Here is a 24,974-nt window from a genome sequence, read left to right as displayed (position 1 = left end):
AAAAAAATACAATATATTTTACAATAAAGTGCATATAAAAATTTTTATATTTTGCCCTAAAGGTAAACTAGGTAACAAGCAATCAATACTTGCGTTACATCTTTTATTTTGTTTGAGTTGTTTTTAATAGCATTTAAGGCATGTTGCAAATAATTATGTTACAAAGATAGCAGCTGAGAATATATTAAAATAGATCCCAGTTCAATAGCCTCTGTTAGACCAAATCAGTATCTTCTCTGCGTTAGGTTTCGAGGGTCACCTGATGTGCTCTTGTATCTCTGCATGGTAGGGATGATGTCCATGTATGAGGGAGATGCGACCTGGAAGACCAAGAGAAAACACAACACAAGCAGCTTAAATATTCTGACAATACATTATTATTATTATTATTATATACCACCATTCATCAAAAGATATCAGGGCACTTCACAGAATACAAAATAAAACACAAGTAAATAATTAAATCAAAACAAAACAAAACAACAACCCCCTCTTCCTACAGACATATTTAAAAGGCTGTAGGATATTAATCAGCCAACAATAATAGACTACCTTGCTGTGATGGATAGGAGACTGAGTTCGCTTTCTGAACGAAGGTTAGATCTCTGTGTAGTGACTCTAACCATATAAAAAAGCATTGATAGCTCTTGCGAACCTATCCTTATCTCCACCTTAGCTTGCTGATAAGGCACAGGTTCTCTGTTCTGGAATAACTATGTAGAGTTCTCAAGGCTCTCACCGCCTCACCCTTTTATAGCCACTGAAAGAAGAACCACTGTTATTTATCCTTAACAGTGGTCTTCATGGTCTTCATAACTGCAGCCTGCAGTTGAAGAGGCTAAGGATGGTGGCTCCACTCCGGAACTGATGGAGATAAGGATAGGTGTATGTTCTTTTTTTGAGATGCTGGATACCAGAGCCAAGACCCGGTGACACAGGGAACTGGGTTTCAATACTGTAGCAGGCACCTTGTTTGAGTACAGCCAGTTTGAGTACAGTCAGTCACCAAGTGTAGCCAAACAGAATCTGGGTGCAACAGACCTAGAGGGATGCAACAGACCTAGATGTGGGGATCCAGGGCACAGTCCTTCAATGGCTGCGCTCGTTTCTCTCTGGTCGGGGACAGAGGGTGGCGCTTGGGGGGGAATTGTCATCGCGTCACTCCTTGGTGTGTGGAGTGCCTCAGGGTGCGATTCTCTCCCCAATGCTTTTTAACATCTTTATGCGCCCCCTCGCCCAGCTTGTCCGGAGTTTTGGGCTGGGTTGCCATCAGTATGCTGATGACACCCAACTCTATCTGTTGATGGATGGCCATCCTGACTCGGCCCCAGACACACTGACCAGATGTCTGGAAGCTGTGGCTGGATGGTTATGTGGGAGCCGGTTGAAGTTAAATCCTTCGAAGACAGAGGTCCTCTGGCTGGGGCGGGACGATATGGGATCGAGGGGGCAACTCCCATCTCTTGCGGGGGTGCAATTAGTGCCAGCACCGTCCGTTAAGAGTTTGGGTGTAATCTTCGATACCTCCCTCTCTATGGAGGCGCAGATTACAGCTATAACAAAGGCGGCATTTTTTCATCTCCGCCAAGCTAAGCAGTTGGCCCCTTATCTCTCTCGCCCTGATCTAGCCACTGTGATCCATGCGACGGTCACCTCCAGACTGGATTATTGTAACTCGCTCTACGTGGGGCTGCCCTTGAAACTGACCCAGAAACTCCAGTGGGTGCAGAATGCCGCGGCGAGACTCCTTATGGGGTCTTCGCTGCGAGATCACATTCATCCGGTACTATACCAGCTGCACTGGCTCCCGGTGGAGTAAAAGGATCAGGTTTAAGGTGCTGGTTTTAACCTTTAAAGCCCTATACGGCCTAGGACCCTCGTACCTACGGGACCGCCTCTCCTGGTATGCCCCACAGAGAAACCTACGGTCTGCAAATAACAACATCCTCAAGGTCCCAGGCCTCAGAGAGGTTAGGCTGGCCTCAACTAGAGCCAGGGCCTTCTCGGCTGCGGCTCCAATCTGGTGGAATGCTCTGTCACAAGAGACTAGGGCCCTGCGGGACCTGACATCTTTCCGCAGGGCCTGCAAGACAGAGTTGTTCGACCAGGCCTTTGGTCAGGGCGCAGCCTGACTCCCTCCTCTGGCAACCTGCACAGAATTTTGCCTAATCGGTTGCCAACAATTTGATTTTAATTAATTTTATAATGAAATGTTTTTAGAATGTTTTTAGAATTTGACTGTTTGACTATTTGACTGTTGTTAGCCGCCCTGAGCCCGGCTTCGGCTGGGGAGGGCGGGATATAAATAAAATTTATTATTATTATTATTATTAGAGACAAAATGTCTGGTAGGTTGAGGGACTAGGCTCTTAGTGGGTCTTTGAGATTTGACAAGTGGCCGACCTATCTTCTGGGCCACTGAATCATAGAATTGGAGAGTTGGAAGCGATCATGAGGGTCATCTAGTCCAACCTCCTGTAATGCAGGAATCTCAACTAATAATAGTAGTAATAACAATAACAATATTTTATTTTTTATACCCCGCCCATCTGGCTGTTTCCCCAGCCACTCAGGGCAGCTCCCAACAGAACTTTAAAAAGAGAATAAAACTTCAAACATTAAAGACTTCCCTAAACAGGGCTGCCTTCAGATGTCTTCTATAAATCAGATAGTTGTTTATTTCCTTGACATCTGATGGGAGGGTGTTCCACAGGGTGGGCGCCACCACTGAGAAGGCCCTCTGCCTGGTTCCCTGTAGCTTCACTTCTTGCAACGAGGGAACCACCAGAAGGCCCTCAGAGCTGGACCTCAGTGTCTGGGCTGAATAATGGGGGTGGAGACGCATCCATGACAGATGGCCATCCAACCTCTGCTTGAAAACCTCCAATGAAGGGGAGTCCACAACCTCCCGAGGGAGTCCATTCCATTGAGAGGCTATGAGGATGACCGAGGCTTCTTCCCCACTTATCCTTCTCAAGAGTCTTGAATGGAGAGGGACCAGAGGAAAGGCTTAATTAAAGGAAGCCTTTCATCTAGGGCAAGTGGCCTGGATCGAATTCCTCCACCCTGTTCAAAATGAATCTTGGCATGGAGTACTTTACATTTAGAGGGGTTGCAAATAGTTCTAGGAAAGAGGTGCTGAAGTGCTACTGGAGGATGTTGAATGCTGGCTGAGACAAGCATCACTCTCTGGGGTTTCATTAATAGCTAAAGAAATAGGCAGTTGGGTTGAGGCCTTTATGCATGTTGAGACCAACAGCAGGATGGACTCTGCCCAGATTTACAGGGACTCAGTCTCGAGGTACAGAGACCAGGCTTGGGTCTGTTCACATACTGCAGATCTGAGATGGATCTCCAGTTGCCTCCTTTGCAGATGAGCCACTAAGCTGGGGGGAAATTGGAATGGGGAAATGGCAGATGGGAAAAGTATTAAGTAATCTCTCCTGTCTATTCTCTGCCTTAAATTCTTGCATATCATCCTGAAACAGCTTTGTTTCTTTTCTTTTTCTTTTTTCTTTTAAAAGGCATCCAGGACACTGTTACATGCATTAACACACAGTTATTACAGGATATTAGACGAACACATCTTGCTGGATCAGATTAAAATCCATGTAGTCCAGAATTTTGGTTCAGACAGCAGGCAACCATATGTCTTTGAAAGAGTACAAGTGGATGATTATCTCTGCTGCATCTTTATCCTAAACAAACAACATATTGTTCATATGCATTTTACAATGGAAGAGCAAATAGGTATGCTTACCAAAGGGGAAAGAGTCTGTAAAACATTTGTGGAGGATGGGATTTTTTTCATGGTCTCATGGACATCTAAAATGGTATAAAATAAGAAATTTCAAGTTTATGGTGGGGAAAAACAAGGTGTACAATAATTTATTCTTCCTTCAGATTGTAAATAATTCAGACTCTATGCTACCTACAGTTTTTGCTCCCTTTGCAGGGCTGCAGAAGCATTAATTTTATTTCATTTTTTTATTTCAAATTTGTAGAGAGAAGGTCTATAAATGTCTCCAGTTCATGGCGGTATATGAAACTATCCTCAGAAGTGGTGGGGCATTAAGTGCCAGTTGCTGCAGAGCAATAACCCCTGCTTGTGGGCTTCCAAAAGGCAGTTGAATGGCCACCGTGGGAAACGAGATAGGAACTCTTCCTAGTACAAAGCTCTTTTATGTTCTCAAGCGTTCAGCTCAGCTTTTTCTGGCTATTCAGTTTGCAGGCATGTAGTACTTTGGGATCCATGAACAAGGTGGCACTGTAGCCAGGGGCACCCTGCCACCAATTCCACTTGGTAGGCACCCCTTTCAGAATTAAGTCTGGCGGCCATCATTTGATGGGCTACCCTGTGGAATGAGGTAGCTTGTCCTCTGACAGGGGTGTGTTCAAAAGCAAACGACAAAGGATTCTGAACTTCTTATCTCCTCCTTCCATCAATACCCCCCCCCCCGCCTAATCTCAGATTTGTCATAAATCAAAATAGAGTGTGAGTAGCAAAACATTCTGGTCCTAAAGCATGAGAGAGAAGCAGGAAGGATAGAAAATTGTTGAGATCATACCTATTATTGGATAAGTTGTAAGGTTTGAAGCAACTTTGGATGTTCTCGGTCTTTGAAAAGAATGGACTTTTGCTTGACCAAACAAATACCCCAATTATAGCTGTATGGGAGTCCTCATGCCTAGAGACCTCCCCTATATCTACCATCTTCACAGAGGCTCCAATCTGCTTTAAAGTGCTTATGTGCAAAAACTGGCCTTGCTATGCGATTCTTGCATACATACCATATGGCTGCAAATGGGGGCAACTATTTGACTAGGGAAATGAAAGGTAGCTTGTCACATTCCCATCTTCTGTACTGTAAGCTAAATAAAGCATCTAGGAACAGCAGTTCCACTATCACATAACCTTATAACTAAATAATTATTATGGCACTGCATGGTATATTTGTTAGAAAACTGGGAGACAACATAGTTGGAAGCTGAAATGATTATTCTGGCAGTATTGCTTATTTACATTTAAACTGCAAACCAATGTGCACTTACTGGAAGGCCCACTGATCTCAGTGGAACCTACTACCAAGAAGACAGGCAGAGAGTTGCATTGATAGAGTTGACTACCCTGGTGAATTTCATAGCATGATCTGCTGACTACTTACTAAGTAGCTTTTGATTAATGCGGTCGAGTGACTGAAGAACTTTGTGCTCTTCAAATGACAATGCACTCATTCCTTGCCGTGCAGGTCTGTTTAGCACTGTAGTCTGTTTGTATGGTTGAACTGTGTCCAAATCAATCAAGATGTCACTTTCTGTAGCTGATGTGTTTGCTAAGTTTTCTGCCAGCATAAACTGTGTAGTACTGTCTGAAACTAATAACAGAAATGTGTATTGTAGAAAAGGTTAGAAAGAAAACAAACAAAAAACTGGATTTGCTCCTGGGGTCAATTTGTTTTAATATCCACCTTTTACAGCCTTTCTCCATTGCTAACAACATGTATTTGTGCATCTTTCACAAATAATTTTATTTATATTTGTTCCCACAGAGCATCATGACCCTATCCGAGCAACATTAGAATTGTTTTTGAGGATGCCCTGTGGTCTGAGCCTCTTGGGCTTCCTGATTGGAAGGTCAGCGGTTCGAATCCCCGCAAGGGGGTGAGCTCCCGTTGCTCGGTCCCAGCTCCTGCCAACCTAGCAGTTCGAAAGCATGTCCAAGTGCAAGTAGATAAATAGGTACCGCTCCGGCAGGAAGGTAAATGGTGTTTCCATGCGCTGCTCTGGTTTCGCCAGAAGCAGCTTAGTCATGCTGGCCACATGACCTGGCAAAACTATCTGTGGACAAACATTGGCTCCCTCGGCCAGTAAAGCGAGATGAGCATCACAACCCCAGAGTCGTTCGCGACTGGACTTAACTGTCAGGGGTCCTTTACCTTTTTTTATACGCCTTTTCTGTGCATCCAAATATTTCCCCCACTTTTGATTTAGAAAGCAAATGACATAAGACTATCATCACTTTCCTATAATGTTTCTGTGAGAAATGGAGACGTGACAGATACGCGATCTTTTAAAAAAATTGCCTTTTTCTGTCGTTTTCTTCAACTGCTCTTAAACCTTTTACCATTTCTCACTACCCGGAACCCTCTTGTGTGTTAAGACTGTGTCTTTTTCTTTGACTTACGTAAAACAGCTTGTTGTTACAAGCTACAAATGGGAGTTTATATGCAAATTTCAAAGATATTCCTTAATTAGGAAGGACACGATACTTAGCAACGAATAGGTTTATAATAAAAACCTTAAAATAATAATTCATAGCAACAGTCAGATTGAAACATGCTGTATTACCTTCATCAGAATTACTGATGCCACCCATGGCTTGCACTATATCATTTGCACAATGAGGTGGTCCTCGCTTCACAGTTTGTGTCGTATTCTATAAAAAAAGAATTTTATTATCAAACTGCTTGAAAAAATAAATCCTGGCATTTCATGGTCCAGAAGTGCTAACATTACTCTGAAATGAAAATCAAATAACGAAAAAAACCTTAAAACACACACACACACACACACACACACACACACACACACACACAGAAAGAGAGATCTATAACATATGCTGCTGTATTATGGAGGACATTAACCTGTGATAGTGGTGATACTGAACTACAGCAGAAAAATGTAATAGACTGCGATTCCCACATAGTGCTCTATGATAACCCATGAACAGGTTACATATGCAAGTATATTCAGGATATAGTAAACCTGAACAGTTATTTGTGAAATGACTCCACCGGAGAGTTTCCTTTATAACGTACAGAATACCCTCTCTCTATATTCTGCCTTATCAGAGAAGTGGAAGCAAGAGGTCTAGAGATAACTGTAGAATCTATTTTCTACTGGAAGTAACATTGTAATTTTCTTTAATTTTCTTTAATTTTTAAACTGCACGATACAGAATCCATTTCCCTGGGACAGCAATTTTTGGCATTTTTCCGTCAGAAATTTATCAGATATACCTGTACGACACTAGTGGGCTTCCATACTGCAGAGGCTGCCTTCTGTCTCCTCTGTTCTAAAAGAGCCTTGCGTTTATTTTCATTATTTTCAATACTTTGTTTTCGTCTTGTCATGGCAAAAGTAGCTGAAAAGGATAAAAAAGCACCACAAAACACACACCTTGTTATATTGTTTTATACTTAAATTATAATTATAGTTTCAATGTTATCTTTTGTCTATAAGCCACTTTGAACACATCCAGGGAAAACATAGTAACAAATAAATAAATATGCAGAAAAAAGGAATACAGATGGTTAACTTTTGGATTATATCAGTAGTGTTGAGCAAGATAGATGGCAAACCTGCTTGTATGGTACATATATGCTTCGCCTCATGGAGCAAATGTACAATTCTGGGTGTGTGTTGTTTGAGAGAGTTGTGGATCAGAAAACCCGTGTGAGGAAAACAACAAAAACTTCCTCCTGTACCATGGCTCTATTCCAAACCACTTCTATTTACTCTTTACAAAACGACAATCCAATTATAGATCTCCCACCATCGCATCTAGTTTGGGCCTTAGGTCTCCAGCAGAGGGCTTTCCTAGTCCAACTATCTGAGATTCCTTTAGCAGGAGATGATGGCGACTGAACCTGGAATCTTTTGCAGGCAAGAATGTGCTCTATCACTGAGCTATGGGTCAACATTTGGAGTAGTTTATAACTAGAGCTGCAAACTTTTATTGGTAGATTAATTAAATAGAGCTTTAGTTTATTGACGGGAGCAAATTCAAATCAATGAAGTTAAAAGTTAAGGATATATTTGTTAATTTAGCTTATTTTCAAATTCTCTAATTTTCCTCTTGTGGTAAAAATACTAAAAATTATACTAGTGCTGATAGTATAAAGGAATGTTTGGAAAAGACAAATGCAAAAGAATTTTCATGAATAAAGCCCTCGATTAGCATGTGAGCTATAGAATAAACCACTTCAGAATATACCAGCATACTCTAATTTATCTCAGTACTTAGGAAAGTTCCACAACCATACATGCCTATCCCAGGTACCCTTCTGCATTACAGTGGTACCTCTGGTTGCGAACGGGATCTGTTCTGGAGGCCCGTTCGCAACATGAAAAGAACGCAACCCGCAGCGGCATGTCTGCACATGTGTGGGTTGTGATTCACCGCATCATTTTGTGCTTCTGCGCATGCGGCAAAACCCGGAAGTAACCCTTTCCAGTACTTCCAAGTCGTCGCGGGACGTAACCTGAAAGAACGTAACATGAAGTGGATATAACATGAGGTATGACTGTATTTACTCTCAAAAAGTTGCCAGTGCGGAAAATACAGAATTGAAACTAGGGTACAGACTCAATCCAAACTTCATACATGGCTCATTGGATAAATATATTCCTTAACTATACATATATTACTGTATAAGCTTTATTATTCAAGATTCATTAAATTTGGCCTATATATATTCTCGTTTTCTCCACCCCCCCCCAACAAAATTGGTAAAGGAAGAACCTTACTGCTTGGTGGAGAAGCAAATATTGGATTCACTCTGACACCTGATTTAATACTGCCCATCAGATTGCCACCATCAATTGTGATGTGAGCCACATTAGTTCTAGTGGGTTGCAAGTCACCATTATTTGAATTATTACAGAGTGTAACACCATGTTGTGAATCTCCTGAAAGAAAAGAAAAACACAAGAAGATTTAAAAAATTATATTGTCAGCCTAACTTCACTCAGCAGTTCAGAAATTAGCTAGGAATGAGTGTGTGTTTTACAAACAACTGTATTATTTCACCCAATTGTTTTAAGGCATGTGGGGTGAAGTTGCAGCAAGACCTAATTTACCAGCAGATGATTAGACCAAATCAATGTATGAATGTGTAAGTTAAACATTCACTCAAGGCGCATCCAATCTCCCTTCATTACTGAAGCACCACAGGTTTAAGCACACTGTCCAGGACTCTGTTAGATGACAGCCAAAGCACTCAGTCATTCACAAAAATGAACTTTCACTTCATTAGTAGCAAACTGTTATATCAGATAACAGCTACTAATATTATTATTATTGTCTAAAGCAGCCATCCAGATTAGATCTCTATATGCTAAGAATCAGGCTCAATCAGTGAAGATAGCTTTGAGACTGTTTCAAATGAAAGTCCTCCCCCTTTTTTTGGTGGGCATCTCTTTAGGCTCCTGTAGGGATTTTTTGAAACTGGATTCTATTCAAACGCGATTCCTTAGAGCCATCCTTAGGATTCCCCCCTCGGTAGCGGGTGCGGTTATGAGATTAGAGGTCGGCTGGCAAGCTCTACGGTATGTGGCCTTGAAGACGAAGCTCTGGCTATGGCTCAAGCTTTGTTTTAAACCAGTGGGTATTGCCCCCTTGATATTGAGGGACGATTTCCAATCATCGTGGGAAAGGGAGGTCATTAACGAGGTTCAATCCTGCGGATTGTCTCACCTTTACTTTGAGTCTATGACGTACAATCAAGCTAGAGCTGTGATCTCCCGGAGACTGAGTGACATTGCCAGACAAGAGGACATAGCCCAGGTAAAACCAGGGATGTTCCTAGGGGACCAGATTTATCGGACCATACCAGCCCCCTACCTTGCAGAAATCCACTATGTGGAATACCACAGACTTCTTACAGCGGCTAGATTAAATGTCCTTGACTCTGCGATATTGTGGGGAAGGTACAGGGGAGTACCATACGCCCAGAGAACCTGTCATTGTGCCATGGGTGTGGTTGAGTCCACCGAACACATTCTCTTGACTTGCCCTTCTTATGCAGAGCTTAGACAAAATTTTATAGACCCACTCCTATGTCAATTTAGCTTCCTACCCGGAGAAAACCAGGTTTTACACTTGCTGAATAATGTCACTACAGCTATACCTTCCTTGGTGGCCAAATTTCTTTTTTTAGCTTTTAAGCGTCGCAAGACTATAATTGACTGTATTGATATGGGGCTATCTGTTTAGCCCATTTTAGTGTTGGCTAAGTTCTAAAATCTTCCTGGATGTTTTAACTGTGTATTGACAAATGTACTTTTTTCTGACTGACGGTCGAATAAAAGGTTGATGATGATGCTACTAATATTATTATTGTTGTTGAATTAATAAATCACCTTTCAGATAAATTTACAGGCAATTTACAATCATAAAACAAAACAAGTGAAACAAGTAAAAATAAATTTAAATACAATATAATACAATACAATACAATACATAAGGCAGAGACATGTTCCCCCCGCCACCTGCCATCCAGCTGGAAAGGCAAAGTGAAGCAAAAGCATATTCAGTTGTTTCTGGAATCTCCAGATAGTGGGCACCTGTTGTATCTCAACAGGGATGCTTTTCACTTAACAATGACAGCTACACCTGCTTCAAATTACTGTGTAGTGGGATTCTGATATTTTAGGAACTTCAGGGAGACATCCTCCTGCAAAATGCAGTGGCTACTAGGTATGTAGTAAGTGAGGCAGTCTCTCAAGTAACCTAGTCCTAAGCTGCATAGGGCCTTATACAGTGGTACCTTAGTTTACAACAATAATCTGTTCCAGAGGTCCGGTTGTAAACCAAAACAGGTCGTAACCCAAGGTGCACTTTTGCCAATGGGGCCTCCCAAAAAAAAGGGGGGGGTTGTAATCCAAAAAAAGGGACACACACTTCCGGGTTTGACGTGGTTGTAATCCAAAATGGTTGTCATCCAAAACGGTTGCAAACCAAGGTACCACTATATGTTCATACCAAAACCTTGAACTTGGCTCTGTAGCAGATTGCTTGTGGGATCTGCACAGGCTACCAATGTGTTATATGCTGGTGGCAGTTTGCTTCCATAAGCAACCTAGGCATCATGTTGCGTGCTGGCTGTAGCCTCGGGACCATCCTCAACATCCCCACAAAGAGTTCATTGCAGTAATCCAACCTTGAAATTACAGATGAGCTGAGATTTACAACATACTGGGAAATCTGCTTGCGTTACCAGGGCTGATATCCTGCCCACTGGCGGAGGAAGAGGGGAGCGGGGGGAGCGCACAGCCCCGGCAGCGTGATCCTGGTGGGGTGCCATTGCAGATGCCCGCCCCGCCCGTGCTGGGTGCCATGCCTGGGAAGCACGCCAGCCCTGCCTGCTCTCTGCCCCACCCCCCCAGTGCCAGAGCATGAAGCTCCGCCACTGATCCTGCCTGGACTGCCTCTAGTACCTGCTGCCACTGAGAACTCCTGTAGTTGTCAGCCTCTCCTTCCCCTTGCAAATGGGCTAATCTGGTGATGTTGGTGCTAAAAAGTATTGGGAGGAAATGGCTACTTCATTCCATTTGGCAAGTCAAGGTCAGCAACACTGTGGGAGATAAATATGGCAGCCACCAGGTGTCGAGCAAAGCTGATAACCTACTTGGCTGCAGGCCCACTGCCAAATAAGCCTGCTTGTGAGGGGGAAGGAGGTGGCTGCAGTATTTATAGCACCAGGGAGCCCAAACAGTGGGAGGTGCTGGGTTGGGTGAGGGCAGCCTGCTCATGGCTCCTCCAAACCCAGAGCTGGGCTTGTTTATATATGAAAACGCATCAGGGATGGCTTGATTCAGCTCTGCTAAAAATTCTAAAGGAGCTTTTATCCTCCAGTCAGAAAAGGCACCGTGGTTTTATCCACATTCATCAGGGCTGAGCTAGTCACACCTATTTGTAACTGTCATGGTCAGGGACTGACTAAAACCAGTAATGGGCAGAATACCACTTGTTAGAAACAATTTTTGTCTTGGTTTTGAAAGGAAGTATGTCTTTCTCTTTCAGTACACTCCTGCCCTTTTGTTATTTCTGACGATAATGTGAGATTAGCACAATATGCCTGAAATTAAACTTCTTTCAAAGTCCCTCTGAATGGGCCCTCTGTTATTAGTTCTGATTTTATCAAATATATAATTTTATAAATCCTTCTAATTCAGTGAAAACACATAAATCTTACCAGCAGCACCATCCTTTTGAGCCAGTGCACGATGCACTCCTTGCCACAAAACTGTGATTTCTTCATCGGTTGGTGTGCGATCTCGACATAATCCATTTTCTGAGTACACAGAGTTTCCTTTTGGAAAGCTGTTGCACCGGGCAACTGCTTGACCAGTAGCCTTTTTCTTCCTCAACAGCTCATAGGTAAATATGCTATACGAAGGTCGCATAGTGGCCACCTGTGAATTGCAAGCAGTACCTGAAGATGGCGAATCTGTAGTATCTGAACATAAATCTTGACCTTCAGGCAAGAAATGACTGTTTTCAGTATCTGTGTGAGCTTTCCAAAGATTTCCTGACTGAGACACACTGTCTGCTGGATTTTCATCCATTTTTTTGCCTGGTATGGGCTTACTTGGTGGGTGAGGTGCCATGATTTTGCCCTGAGTTTTCATAACCTTTGTGGCTTCGCTAGCAGACTGTGGTCGGATAATGGTGCCCTTTCGGTTTTTAGTTGTGAAAGTTGATGTGGCTTTGGCAGATTTTGGTCTTTTGATCAGTTTCGTTCTACTTTTACATGGATTGCTTTTGGGATTTTTTAGTTCACAATTATATATTAGGGGTATTTCTTCACCTCTTGGCGCCATCCATGCTTGTCTAGCAACATGATATCCTTTAGATACAAAAGCATTCTGCATCCCGTTATCTGAGTCTTTAACACTAGCAATTTTTGCAGATGCCTGAGAATTCTCCTGGAGATATTCTGGAAAAACAGAATTGAGAGTGCAAGCGGGAATGCTTCTAACATTAGTTCTAGAAGTGGCAGCTCTAATTTGAGAACCAGGTGATCTGGGCTGTGCATGAGGTATTTCAATGATATTCTGTTCTGAATGCTTTTCATCACCCACTGCTCTGTTAATTTCATCAAACCACCTAAGTTTTTTATAGTTCTTTTGCTCTGCATCTTTCCCTTTCATTTTTGCCAATTCAATACTGTCTCTAGGAATCACAGGCTGAGTCCCAAATCTGACCCCCCTGTTGACAACCACTGCCTTGAAATTGCTAAGTTCATACTTAGATTCTTTTTTCAATATGCTTTTTGGAAATTTCACTACTTTTTCTTCATTGGAGTTGTTCCCTTGTTGGTCAAGATCAGATAAATTAGCAGTGGAATCTTCATGAGACATAGATAAACTATTTTTAGTCATTTCATTATCTCCATTAGCGTTCTGTTGATTTATACAGCCTTTACACATCTCTTCAAACAAAGATGCTACAACCTTTTCATGTTTAGCATTTGTCACACAGTCTATATCTTCAGTACATCTTGCTGAATGATCATTTCCCTTCTCCATGCAATTAATTGAGAAGCTGTTATTGTAAGGGGCAGTAGGAAATACCACAGGGGTTGCTGTTTGTTGACAGGAGACTTGAGCTGATGAGGTTCTGTTCTGGGGAAGCTGAGAATTTCTCTCTTGTAGTGAAACAACTGTAGGATCAGGGACAGCCCAAGCTTTGTTTATTTCGTGTACTGGGCTGTCAGTAGCTACAGGACCCTCTGTGCCTGAAGACGGACGTTTTGACAGAAAACTTTTCTCTTCTCTTTCATTTTGTGCAAAGGTTAGATTCTCATCAGAAGCATCTCTTGCAGTCTCTCTTTGTTCAGACCTACTTTGAACAAATGATTTCTGATCAGGACTGCATGTGTCCTCGTCAGAAGGTATGACATTGTATTTTATTAAAATATCACGAAAGGGGGAGGTTGTCTGGAAATTTGAGGTATTTAAATTTGTAAGCCAATTATTTACATGCTGATTTTTAGAAAGTGTCATGTCAGTTTCATCAGAGAAACTTTTATTTCTAGTCTGTAATTCCTCTGAATTGTGGACTGAGGAGTCCAACTGTGCAGATAAAGAAGATGTTTCACTGGGTGTTGTGCAACCTTCATTTGGTTCTGCAGCCTCAAGACTGTCCACGCTGCAAACACTTTCTGTATGGGCTATTTCATTCACTTCTTGATGAAAATCCTAAGACAGAAAAGCAAACAGCTTATAAATATCACTAAGACACATCTTCTTGGTAAAGTTTAAGAGAAAATTAGGGAAATCAGAGAGGTCCTTAGGTTTTTGTGTGTGAAAAGTAGTAAGATTTTCAGGTTTGCATTTCAAATAAACATCAATATGTCCTTGTGGACACGCTACCAAAGGAAAAAGTTGGGAATAATTTGATAGAAAACTGTAGAATTTTTCAAGAATACATTTCAAAGATCTTTTTTCAAGTCATCTCTGCAAGTAAGAATATCATTCTGAATACAGGATGAAGTGTGCTAAAAATGTCACAAACAGCCAGTATTCTTAACTGGAGCTTCTATTTGGTCACTGATTTTCAGTGCTAGAAAAATATTGCAAGTTCTCATACACCGCACATTTTGGGTGCCACTTCTGCACAGGGATGAACTCATTTCAGTTGTATATCGAATTTATAGGGAGCCACATGCCAGAGATTTTTCTAGCTCTAATTTCAGTCTATTTAGCTGAATGTTTTTTCAAATGTCTGGTGCTGCAAGTTTAGACAGAAATTACCTATGAAAGCCCCTGGGATACACAACCTGGCAGGAATAAAATAAGTTAACCGCCAGTGCTAATGTGTGCTTGTTAAAAGCTCACTTGTTCTTCCAGGCTTTTGCTAGCCATTAATACCATCTTGTTGTATTTGCCCTGGTTTCTGTATGCTGCTGCATTTGTTGCTTTAAGGTATTTTAAAGGTATTTTAAAATTTGTTGTGAACCACTTTGAGAAATGAAGGGAGGTATAGAAATGTGTTAATTTTTTTTTATCAGATAGTTGGAAACCACAATAGCATCCAAACTAATGATGATTTTGCTTCATTGTTTTCAGCTTAAGTCTTATAAAAATAGTTTACCTTATCTCTTCCTTGCTTATAATTAAGAACCTGTGAAGCTTGTTTCTTTGGGATAAAAAATATTACTGGATATCAGCCCAGTAATTTTTATTGCAGGCCCTTGAATTTTATTTGAAAGCAGGCGCTATAACTCAAAAATCACAAAAAAGTACATACAAACCCTGTGGTGACTATATTACAGCAATATTCTGGTTTAGAAATGAATTAGGTTTAGAACTGAAATTTTGTTTGATTTTAAAGGGATATATTAATAGGAAACAATATTCATACTGGCATAGTGACCTTTTTATATGCCCTAAAGGGGGGGATTTTAGGAATCTTTGTAATCCTACCAGACCTGTAAAACCGCAACGTGAGAGTTCAAATGACCACAATGTATACAGATATGGTGTACAGTCGATTGCAATGATTTTGACTGACTACAGCAGCCTATTCAACTATTGCTTTCCACTCACCCTTGCTTATTAAAAGTGAGTTTCAGAGCCATGCACCACAGTGAAACAATGTCAGTGGTTACTCTGTAGCATTTGTTTGTCTGTATGTTTAAACTCTTACATATTTACAGTCAAACCTCGGCTCCCAAACACCTCTGTTTTGGAATGTTTTGGCTCCCAAATGCCAAAAAACCCAGAAGTAAATGCTCCAGTTTTCAAACGTTTTTTGGAAGTCGAACGTCCAACGCGGCTTCCACTTGAGTGCAGGAAGCTCCTGCAACCAACTGGAAGCCGCGCCTCGGTCGTCGGACATTTCGGAAGCCAAACGGGCTTTCTGAATGGATTACGTTCGACAATTGAGGTCTGACTGTATAAGCAACTCCCCTTTCTGCTAATTATCTTCAACAGTTGGAAAATTGTATCTGCTTTGCCAGAAAACCCCCAGCGGCCCCTAGTGGCAATTTAACTATGCAAAAGAAAAATAAGTTGTTTATAGTACTGCTCTGCAATTCCAGCAGCAGACCAAACTGAATACAGTTGCTTGAAAGAAACCTAAACATAAGCAGTGAATGGATTTTGATGCTCTTTGACTGATAAAGCAACTGCAACAGCAACTTCAGCTGAGGATACTGCAACACACCCGGCTCAGCAGTGATGTGCACCTTCACAGGGGTGACATGCCTAGGATAAGGAAGACTCTGTTAACACCTTAATGTCCTTTCATGTGAAGTTCTACTTGTGTGGGGGGTTATCATGCTGTTTTACCTTTCAAGGTGAGAGAAGTCCTGGGCTTCTAGATCCTTAAATTGGCACTGAAGCAGGTGCAATGGGTCTAAAAAGTTGGTACATTAGGTACTCCTACTTAGATGGTTTATGAATTGCACCTTTAAGAGGATGTAAATAACTGCCAGGACATCATACCTGAAGGTTGCTGAAATGTTGTTCTTGTAGTTGCTGCTGCATTTCATTCAGATTTTGTTGGAAGAGAAGCTGGGAATTGTCCGGGTTTGAACCACTGTTTTCCTGCATTATCCTATCACAGCCAGCTTTCACTGAGCTCTGTTTCCAGGAAAAGGGATCATTTCTAGTAGCTGAGGAAGTTGTGTCAGCAGCTCTTGCAGAGAAGAAACATTATAGTCACTTCCAGCTACATTTTTACTACTTTCACGAAAAGTTTCACAGGAAAAAATTACATCTAAAGTGAAACATTCTGCACACTAAAATTAATTTAGTAGCTACAATGTACTATAGAAGGTACTTGTGAAAAACATATTTCAGTAAAAATTTGCCCCAAACTAGGAATAAAGTGATTCTGCTGGTGTTGCATTTAGCTGCATTTTATATACTCCATTAAGTTCTTACTTTGCTTTGCTAAATGCATATTTCTGGGGTAAATATGTGACCTCGTCATAGAAAGCAAGTTTTCTGCCCCTTCCTGCAGCTACCTGCACCTCTGAAAAGCTTCTTAGGAGAGTTGTGGGGACCCTGGACAACATGGGATTCGATGTGGCAGTTGTTGAATGAAGGAAGGCTCACCCAAAATTGGGCCTGGATTCTAATACGTTAATTTACTGAAGTTAATGGAAGGAAAATTTCCCATGACCTCCCCTCACCCAATACTGTTCACTAGGGAATGAGGAAAAGCCTATTTTATATGATCTTGCATTTAGCTTCCGCCCACAAGTACTGCAGCAATTTTATGATTGAATTAAACAAATAAAATATCTACCTTCCAATGACTTTGGATGGTGACAAATGTAATCCTGTTACTTGAATTTTCTTTAAAGCCTCATCTAATTTAGGTTCTGGTTTTCTCTGCACTAGGAATTAAAAAGAAGGACAGCATTTAGAAATATTGAATAAAATGTCAAGCTTTTAAACACAAAAACTCTAGAATAGTTCCCCACCCCTAGAAAGCTCCTACAGTTCTAAAACTGTGCCCACATCAGCCCTCTACTACTACAGTCCTTAACTTCTTCTTCTGCCTTGTTGTTCCCATACAGCATGGCTTTGCAAACTCGGCACACTCTGACTTATTTAAATGCACCAACAATTACTGCAATTCCTAAACTGTTTTTTGAATTTTTGAGGCATCCAATAATGTTAGTGTATTTACAACTAAGGCTAAATTTACAAATGATACTGGACCCTAAATTAAGCATAAGTGATTGCAACAAGGAGTATTCAGTATAAGGGACAAAAAAAGAGCACAATCTACGATAGCCTTCTTGTGCTATTTATTTCAGTCCAGTTCATTTTAATGGGGTCCATATAAAAAAAACTTCCTGGTAGATTGTGCCAGTAGATTTTTTTGGTAGGCGGAAATAGAAAGCCCTGATAAAGGTAGGAAAGGAGGGCAGTGACTATAAGAAATGTCTGGTCAAAATTATTATTTTCTAGATTGCTTGCTAACTTTCTGCCATAAATGACATTAAAGGTGGCTTAACAATTCATAAAAATATTAGTAATGAAATAAAAAAGCAGAATATATATATATATATATGAAAGTACATCCTTGTTTTGAAAAGTAATATAAATAAAATGCAGCAGTTAAATAATTTCTGCACCCAACAGGCCACGCAAAGGAGAAAATCTCTGGCTCCCAGTTCATTTCTGCACTCAAAGCAGACATTCTGCCACAGAGCTATGGCCTGGTATTGATTGATATTTATATCAATAATATTATTCATGGGTGGCTTCCTTTAATTCAATAATTAATTATGATGAAACAGGCACACACAGTGAAATTAATTCGTTAACCATCAAAAGTTACCAATGCTGGTTTTTTTGTCTTTCATTTGATTAGTGGATAGGAAACATCCACTGAGAATCGGAGGTGATGCACTCATGACTTCCTGAGTGGAGAAGAATATTTAAGTGAAATACCATATCACATAGTTTCAACCTTGGAAAGTTGACTGAGACATCAGACTGTCTGTGCTTACAACTGTTAGATGTCCCTGAGAGAGTACTTTATAATTCATGAGAATTATAAAGACTGGAGCAGAACCAAACGTGTGTTTCTGAATCCTTCACAACTGTTATGCTGTGTCATCAAAAACAAGTTTGAAATAGGGATCCTGTATTTAAATACTAAAACCCCCCTGAAATATACAAAATTACCGTATTACATCTCATAGGACTGCCCAGTAATGAAGTATGAAGTTTGTTCACGTATGAAACCAACTTCAATGATACATAAAGTAATTTGAAATTATTGAGTTTAAACCTTTTTGCAATCCTGGTCACTAACAGTAAAGGCTCAGCATCATTCTACACACACCCCTACCCAGGTTTCCAAGGCAAAGAATCACATACAAAAATACAGAAAAACTGAAATGAAATCGATTGCAGGCTGAATCATAGAATCAAAGTCAGCATTATGTAATACATGTGCCAGTGGTTATATTATCACAAGATTCAAAGTCTTCCACGTTGCACAGTCTCTTCACCCCTAAAATTACTGCTCTTTGCTGCAGTTAACATTGAAGAGGCACTGCACCCTCCCAAAATTAAAGCTCAAGCAAAATTGTCAGTTTTGACAGAGCTAATCTTAGGCTAGAGAGCCAAACTTGCATCACAGATGCAGTGCTCCCAAAGCACAGTAGCCTTTTACACTGTCAGTAGTGTAGATCTGCCTTTGGAAACTATTTCTGTGCTCACAACCATGTTACTAGATCAGGGATTGCCAGCTGTTTTGATCTATGGGAAAACCCCACCAGAAAGCAGAGGCTGTGGCCAGAGCTAAAAATGGCCAGAGCACTTCTTACTTCTTTCTGCCACCTTTCCCCTTGTCCTGAAAGCTCAACAATTTTCCTAAAAAACCCAAACTCAACAACTTTGGTCTGCCCCAGGTAGGGGTTGCTACACTGCTGGAGCAGAGACCAAGACCTGGATAGGCAAGTGCATAATGGTAGGCAGAAGGAGCTGGTAAGATGCAGCCGCTTTGTTCTCCTGGCTACCCAACACCATGCATTGCTGGTGGGCACAGAATGAAGAGCATTGCATTGGGTCCATCAAGAACATACATGGGATTAAACAGAAGTAGCAGTAAGGAAGCCACTTCTCAAAACCTCAACAATTCAAGGGTCAGTCAACACACTAAAACAGTATTATGAAAATTATAGACTTCCTCCGGTTTATATATACTTCTCATTGTCTAGCACATGTTGTTCCTGACCTTTTTGGCTATTCAGATGGCTAAGTTAAGCTTACAATATAGGATTCTGCAGGATCAACATAATTGTGGGCATGGTTGTTTTTTTTATAACATTATTTCACTTTTTAAACTATTTATCTATTTTTTAAAAGGAAAAAATAATTTGTTCATTTAATACACTTTTATGGAATGGCCCTAAGGTATTGCAATATTTGTTTTTTTGACAGATACTAATCTGGAATGAAATCTATTTCTAACACGCATTATAATGCAAGCATTATAGATATAGCTGCATTTGCAATATGCAAACCTTCTACTTTCTTCCGTTGCGAAAGTGGAATATGACCACGCTGGAACCTTTCAGTTGCTTCCTGATGTTTCAGTTTCCTTTGCAGCAAAATTTGTTCTCTGAATTTTTGTTCTTTTTCTTCAACGTCTTTCCATTTTTCTTCAAGTGCTCTGTGTAAAAACAACAACAACTTTCAATAAAAATAATCACCATGGTAAGTGGCTCGCACCATTTTGCTCAAATCCTTCTTTATCCAAATACATCAGTGATCCACTGATTGTGATCACCTTTGAGCACTGGGAAATGAAGTAATAAGCTACCATGGAGTAACTAGATCTGATTGCTAGCATATGTGGCACCCCCAGGATAAAGAACAAATAATCTTTCATATTTTTAGCAGAAAAGTCTGTATTAATGAGTGAAAAGCTGCATTCAAAATGTATAAAGATTTACTGTTATAATAAAAAGTACTCTTAGAAAAATTTATTCATTTTCTTGGCACATCAAGCAAGGGATAACATATATACTTTAAAGTGTATATTCTGTTCCTTCGGGGCTTTGTGAATCCAGGGGAGATTTACTTCTTTGTTTGGCATAGAAGCTTGATTTCTAACAGTGAAAGAATATAATACCTGAAAACTATAAATTATTCTATGTACAAATAATCCCAACAAAGTGGAGACTAGTTTCCCATCAACCTCCTATCAGGTAGACTGTGCCTCCCTATTCTTCAGCTTCTTGGTGACTGTTTGGACATAGGGTCTGTGTTGAGGATAAGCTACAACTTTTTTCATTAAATCAAGTGGTCCCAGGATGGGATTCATTACTGTTTTTGGGGGTGTTATTGTTCTCATGTGTTTATCACTTTAATTTAGCTCCTTTGAGGAAAGGCAGGATATAACTATTTTAATTAATAAAAATAAGTCCGCTGCATTGCCCCTATTCTTTAACTCCCTCTCTAAATCTGTGATTTATCGCAAGTTCCTGCTTGTTGAAATCTGTACCAAGTGCCTCTTGTACTAATAGTATCATGTCAGAAAGTAATACTAGTAGCAGTTCATAACACAGACACTGACTCAAGGAATCTATTGTTACATGAACGTATACTATTTCGCATTGTGCAAACTAATGAACTCTGAACATTTCTTGACTGCAGCAGGGCAAAGCAGGAGTGTAACAAGAAGTAAACAAGATACTCAATCTTCCAGGTATGATTTAGTTTAGCACTTATCTCAAAAGGCCACCACTTAAAGTGTTAGGCATGATCACCTTTATTGTAGCCACACTGCCTATCCTGAAAGAAATTTATATTTAATTTAAACTTTAAGCCATGGTTTCCTACTTCTTTGATTTTCATGGCCACACTGGAAACTCATAATTAGATTAGGACCTCAGTTAATCTGCAGCATTTTATAAATTCTAAGTTTAAAGAGTATCATTTGAACATTACCATATTTTATTCATTTGCTTCATTTTTATTCTACTCTAGCAAACCAAATGATCCCAGGGCAGGGTATTGCAATTATAAAACAAGTAGCAAATAAAACAAATAGCAATAAAACATTCAAATGATATAAAATCCATAAATGTTACAACTACTACTTTTTCCTGTGGCCTAACATATCCTACATCATTAAAAGCCTGGCTAAAGAGGTAGTTTCTACTTGTCAACAAAATTCAATCAATATAGGCACCAGTCAAATTTTAAGTGAAAGAGCATTCCACAGCCAGGGAGCCACCATCAAATAGGCCTTTTCATAAGTCACAGAGGCATGAATCACACACAGCAATGAAACAAGCAGCAGGGCTTCGGCTGATCGTAAGGCCTGGGTAGCGGGATACACACTATACACACTATCGCTGTCCAGGAATGACCATAGCTGGTATCAGAGCTCCAAGCCACTTGGGCTTCCAGTGACAGAGATTAATTTTACAGCAACTCCAGAATGCGCACCTGTTTCCTCACAGCAAATGTAACCCCAGTCAGAACAGGCAATCTATTCAATTACTGGACATTAAAGGTAAAGGATCCCTGACAGTTAAGTCCAGTTGCGAATGACTCTGGGGTTGCGGCGCTCATCTTGCTTTACTGGCCAAGGGAGCCAACGTTTGTCCGCAGACAGTTTTACACCTTTTAAATACTGACTTCTGACTTGTTATGATTCACTTTCAGTTTATGGGCCCTTATCAAGCCCATTACTGCCTTCAGTCATTGATCTAACACCAGCAGAACCTCTCCAGATTTAGATGGTAGGAAGAGACACAAGATGAGTATCCTTAGCATACTTATGTATGCTCCATATCGCCTGATGAGCTCACTCAGCAGCATTATGTAGATGGGGAAAAAACAGATCCCTGCAGGCTCCCACAACCTAACTGCCATCAGGCTAAGCTGAAGTCTCCCCTTTGCCTCTACCTGGAAGCAGTCTTTCAGCCAGAAGCAGAATCAAGAATTTCACAGTGCCTCTTCTGCTAGCCCACCAGAGCCAATGAAGGAGAAAACTGTGGTCCAACTATCAAAATCTGCTGATTCAGTAGGACTAACAAGACTCTGCTCCCTCTGTATATCTTCTGATACAGCTGATAAATGAAAAGAACCAACCATGCCCCAAATGGACCTGAAGCCAGATTGAAATGGGTCTAAATAGTATGTCTCCCCAATTACACCTGAAGCCCATCTGCCATGACCCTCTCAAGTACCATGCTCCAAGCAGGTAGCTGTCGCAAAAGGGTTTCTTGAGGGGCTGTACCAACTGCCCTTTCAAAATAACTTGAACCACTCCGTCCCACAAACAATTATTTACCACCACAACTAAAATATCAAGCATGCCTTATATTTACATACCTCCTCCTTTTATTTGTTTCTAGAAAATGTTTTCGCGCTCGGTTACGAAACAGTCTTTGATCCTTTAGCAACTCGTGACGCTCTTTGGATAAGTCTCTTTCAAGGAGAATCTTTAGATTTCTGATCTTGACATTAAAGATAACAGAAACTGTAGCGAAAACCCTAGACACCCAGCCCACATTTAATTTCTTGAAGGTGCTTTTTTTGTTTTTCATTTCAGTGCTCCCCCCCACCCCCCAGGGTGCTCAAGGGTACACAGCACCGACATCTCTTGTTGTTGTTGTTGTTAAAAAGTGTGGTACTTACTGTAACAACTTCATGGTGTTGAGTACTGGCACCTATTTTTCAGGAAAAAAGCACCAATGATAATGATAACAACAACAACAACAAAATCAACTTCTGTTTTTGTTATAATAACTATAATAATAAACCAACTTGTTTTTTAATTTTATTATTTATTGCCTTTATATACCCTGTGGGACACGGGTGGCGCTGTGGGTAACAGCCTCAGCGCCTAGGGCTTGCCGATCAAAAGGTCGGCGGTTCGAATCCCCGTGGCAGGGTGCGCTCCTGCTGCTCAGTCCCAGCGCCTGCCAACCTAGCAGTTCGAAAGCACCTCCGGGTGCAAGTAGATAAATAGGGACCGCTTACCAGCGGGAAGGTAAACGGCGTTTCCGTGTGCGGCTCTGGCTCGCCAGAGCAGCGATGTCACGCTGGCCACGTGACCCGGAAGTGTCTCCGGACAGCGCTGGCCCCCGGCCTCTTGAGTGAGATGGGCGCACAACCCTAGAGTCTGGCAAGACTGGCCCGTACGGGCAGGGGTACCTTTACCTTTATATACCCTGTACCTGGAGATGGCTATTATTATTATTTTGTTGTTGTTTGGTTGTTGTTATTATTATTATGGCATTTCAGTGAAGTTTCAGCGAGCCTATTGACAAGACCCCTGAGAAGCAACTGTACCAAAATGAATTATTGTGAAAATAAGAACTATTTAGGGGGCCGGCTCGCCAAATTTTGTCCTCCCTGGTCTGAGCGCCCCACCTGTTCCCTCAACAATCGCCTCTTTCCCGCCCTCTCTCCTCCTGCCCCACAGGAGCCCCGGCCTCTCCAGCCCTGAGAGGAGGATACGTGGAGGGGCCCAAGGCGCTCAGGGCCCGGCGGCCGAGGCCCCGCGGCAGGGCGCTTTCCGAGACGCCCCTCCTCGCGCCGGGGGCAGCGGGCTCGGCGGCGCCTTCGGCCTCCCACGCCGAGGCGGCCTGGCTCCCGCCCGCTGCCGCCGGCGCCCGCCCGTAGCTGGAGTAGTAGTAGAAGCTGCCGTTGCCGCCGATCACGTTGCCGTTGGCGCCTCCGCCAGGCTCCATCCACGCGCCCCCGAACCTTCAGCCGCCCTCCGCCGCCGCCATCTTCACACCCAGCGGCTCTCCGGCTTCTCTCTCCGTCTCTCGCTCTCCGCCCTTCGTCTCGCTCGCGGGATCCCCGTCAGCGCCCAGCGGGGGGGCTCCAGCGAGCCCTCCCCGCCGCCTCAGAAGCGCCCGCCGAAGCCCCTCGCCCGGCTCCAGGGCGCCGCCGCCCAGCCGCCATCTTAGCAACCGGCGACGCCGCTTCCTTCGCAACGGAAACCAAGGGAGACGGAGGAGGAGAAGGGGCGGAGCGCCATGCGCAGGGGCCGGCTCGGAGACAAGGGCCGCGCCGAGGCGGAGACTCTGAGGGGGAGAGGCCTTTCCGGGCTGGCCGTTTAGCCTCTTCCCCGCCGTCGAATATGTGTACATGTGTATATACTGCTGGCCGTTTAGTTTCTTACCCGCCCTCGGAAAAAAATAATAATAATAATATATATATATATATATATATGTGTGTGTGTGTGTGTGTATGTGTGTGTGTGTATGTATATATATATATATATATATATATATATATATATATATATATATATATATATATGTTTTTGGTGTCCTCGGGTGTCTTCCCGTGTAAAAGTTGGGGTGTCTAGGCGACGTTTCGACGAGGTCTCACTCGTCATCTTCAGGCTGGTGCTTTCGGCTTCTTGTTACTGGAACAGAGCAGGATCTCAGTGTTTGAGTTCCTTATAAATAAGGAACAAAAGAAGAAAAGGCACACTAGCCTGGGAACCTCCTCTCTGCCCAGAACATGGAGGCTATACACCACACCTTCAACAGTATTTATAGGAACTCAAACACTGAGATCCTGCTCTGTTCCAGTAACAAGAAGCCGAAAGCACCAGCCTGAAGATGACGAGTGAGACCTCGTCGAAACGTCGCCTAGACACCCCAACTTTTACACGGGAAGACACCCGAGGACACCAAAACCTGCATTCCTGTACCCGTGAAAATCTACGAAAGCAA

General features: G+C 41.9%; 1 protein-coding gene across 3 annotated transcripts; it reads right to left on the bottom strand.

Annotated features, from left to right (window-relative positions):
* CEP126 (centrosomal protein 126) lies at positions 1-24,255 on the bottom strand. 3 transcript variants are annotated; one of them, XM_028726134.2, is made up of 12 exons: positions 23,740-24,255; positions 22,609-22,728; positions 19,785-19,933; positions 17,045-17,135; positions 16,237-16,429; positions 11,979-13,986; positions 8,530-8,691; positions 7,020-7,144; positions 6,349-6,436; positions 5,166-5,375; positions 3,761-3,825; positions 1-320 (listed from the first exon to the last, which is right to left on the bottom strand). In XM_028726134.2, exons 1-12 carry the CDS (start codon positions 23,970-23,972, stop codon positions 225-227), a joined length of 3,540 nt encoding a protein of 1,179 aa, XP_028581967.2. In that variant the 5' UTR covers positions 23,973-24,255; the 3' UTR covers positions 1-224. The 3 variants fall into 3 exon arrangements, with proteins under 3 accessions (XP_028581967.2, XP_028581968.2, XP_028581969.2); XM_028726135.2 differs by lacking the exon at positions 5,166-5,375; XM_028726136.2 differs by lacking the exons at positions 19,785-19,933; positions 22,609-22,728; positions 23,740-24,255 and having other exon boundaries at positions 16,237-16,427; positions 17,045-17,130.
* Positions 24,256-24,974: the final 719 nt, after the last annotated feature.

Source organism: Podarcis muralis, chromosome 4, assembly GCF_964188315.1.
Source record: "Podarcis muralis chromosome 4, rPodMur119.hap1.1, whole genome shotgun sequence".
Lineage (NCBI taxonomy): Eukaryota > Metazoa > Chordata > Lepidosauria > Squamata > Lacertidae > Podarcis > Podarcis muralis.
This window is presented reverse-complemented; position numbering and strand designations above follow the sequence as displayed.